This window comes from Lepidothrix coronata, unplaced genomic scaffold (genome assembly GCF_001604755.1).
Source record: "Lepidothrix coronata isolate B3197 unplaced genomic scaffold, Lepidothrix_coronata-1.0 Scaffold203, whole genome shotgun sequence".
Classification (NCBI taxonomy): domain Eukaryota; kingdom Metazoa; phylum Chordata; class Aves; order Passeriformes; family Pipridae; genus Lepidothrix; species Lepidothrix coronata.
Genome location: NW_016690383.1, coordinates 508,982 through 511,275, shown reverse-complemented (window position 1 = coordinate 511,275; position 2,294 = coordinate 508,982). Strand labels below are relative to the sequence as shown.

The 2,294-nt window shown below is 39.4% G+C and overlaps 1 protein-coding gene across 1 annotated transcript in view; it reads left to right on the top strand.

Moving 5' to 3' along the window:
• LOC108505949 (solute carrier family 13 member 2-like) overlaps nucleotides 1-2,294 on the top strand; it is an 11,919-nt gene that overhangs the window by 7,496 nt on the left and 2,129 nt on the right. The window contains exons 7-8 of the mRNA XM_017832468.1: nucleotides 223-344; nucleotides 1,885-2,046. Of these exons, the coding sequence (XP_017687957.1) occupies nucleotides 223-344; nucleotides 1,885-2,046 (284 nt within the window). The remainder of the gene's footprint in view (nucleotides 1-222; nucleotides 345-1,884; nucleotides 2,047-2,294) is intronic.

The window sequence follows — 2,294 nt, the reverse complement described above, 5'->3', positions numbered from 1 at the left end:
TACTGTGCTTTTGGAAGCAGCTGCAGATCATTCATTAGTGGTTTTGCAGGTCAAGTTTTAAAACCTTTGTTGGTGAGGCTTTTAGCATTTGCTTTGGGAGGTAATTCCAGATCTTGCTGACAGAAGGTTTTCCTGATGTTCAGACTAAAGTCATGTCCCACCAAGAAGTTCTCCTTTCTTTGGAGAATGTAATATGGCTTACAAAATCTTTTTGGATTTCAGATGGCAAGTCAAAGTTCCAAGCACCTCCACCTCTCCTGGACTGGAAGACAGTTCACCAGAAAATGCCATGGAGTATTGTGTTTCTGCTGGGAGGTGGTTTTGCCTTAGCCAAAGGCAGTGAGGTAACATTCCTTGGCTTACCTGGGATCTGTGTCTTCCTGGTTGTTTTCCACCTTGCTCTTCATGCTGTCCCAGGACACAAGAGGGCACACTGGGAGCATCGAATGTTCCTTTCCTCAGCTACTGGCAGTGGGACAGACCTCACCATCCTTAGGAGGAGTCCTGTGATTAGACCAAATCCTTATTGTTAGCTGTGCAATGGGATGGTACTACCAATCAGGACAACATGATTAACTGTGTTTCTGAAGAAGTGGATGATTAAGAAACTACCTCAACACGTTAAAGGTTCTTTAAATAAAAACTAATTGATGTGGCAAGTGTGAGGAGATAATGTACCCAGGATGGGTCTCTAAACTATCTCAAACAAACAACTTATGGAAATAGGATTTAAATTAAACTGCTAGAAGACAAATTTAGAGCTTGCTAGAGAAACTTCAGGAGCAGATAAAATCATCGGACTGAAAGGATGTGCTGCTGTACTTCTGCAGGAACCTGCCAGGAGTGCAGTGCTACACATTGTTTTTCAGTAACAATTTGAGTGATGGTAAATGATGATAAATACAATTATGAAGTATATAAACAATAAAAAAACTGGAAAAGGCTTCAAGTGCCCGGAATACTAGTTTAGAATTCAAAGATCAAAATTAACTGTAAAAGTGTTTCTAGAAAACAAGGATGCAGCTCAGTTTGGGAAACAGGAGGAAATAATCAAGTATCAGAAATGTAAGATGTGGAAACAACAGGTTGAGTTTTAAACCTGCTCATACACCTTATTCTTGTCAGTGTTTTAATATTACTACTGAGAAAAAAGCAAACAACTGGAAACTATAGGCAGGCTGATCATACATAAACCATGTAAAATATAATCCTTCTCTCAGGACTAAGTCCTCAGGTACAGTAATTTATTCAGTTTTGGCTATCAGTCTTCAACAATATATGGCTGTATAAAGAAAGAGGAAGGCAGTAAGAACGGGAAACGTGCTTGTTAAAGGAAAGATTTAAGAAATTAGAATGATTTATTCTAGAATAAGTCATCAAATACAAAAAAGCTGCAGCAGAAGGCCCAGAATGACAGGGATGATGTTGGGACTTTCCAGTGACTGAGAAGAATGGAGGGTGTGAAAAGATTCAGATAATTATCTCAGATAATGTGATGAAATCACATTAAATCACTAAAACAGCTGCTAAGATACATAAAAGCATTTTAGAAAATTATTTCAAAGACCTTTGTTTACATTAAAAAGTGCCCGAAATACTGATCATGTACAACTAATGATCTGAGCTATCAATAATGCACTACAAATGTAGTATCTTCTTCTTTCAAATTCTTTGGAAGGGAAAGCAGGTTTATTTCTGGGTAACCTAACAAGTGATCCTCTCTATGAACATTGGCTCCTACATGTTTTTCTGCAGAGAGCAGTTTGTATGAGAACTGTTATGACAAGGGAAGGTCGAATTGACATGAGAACTGTAACTGGACTGCAATGTGGTTATTTCCTCTCCAGCCTACTATCCTGAGAGCACTCTTTTTTTTTGTTACAGAAATCTGGTCTGTCTGCATGGTTAGGTACCCAACTGACCCCTCTGCAGCACGTCCCTCAATCAGCAATTGCCTTCCTAGTGTGTCTCCTCGTTGCCACTTTCACTGAGTGCACCAGCAACGTGGCCACCACCACCCTCTTCCTCCCTATTGTGGCTTCAATGGTAGGTTCCAGCATTTCAAAATGTTCTTATAACAACAGTTTTCAACTCCTCTCCAAGCATACATCTGCTCAGTTGACAAAATTAACTGGCTGCCATAGCCAAGCACTGGTTTGTGTGTCCAAACAGGGACACAAGACTTACACAAATGTATATGTGTGTGAATATATTTCTATATAAATACACTGTGCTTAGTTCAACCCTTCTAAAACCATTGCTGGGGAAAAGTAAAGGGATTAAATTCATTGGCA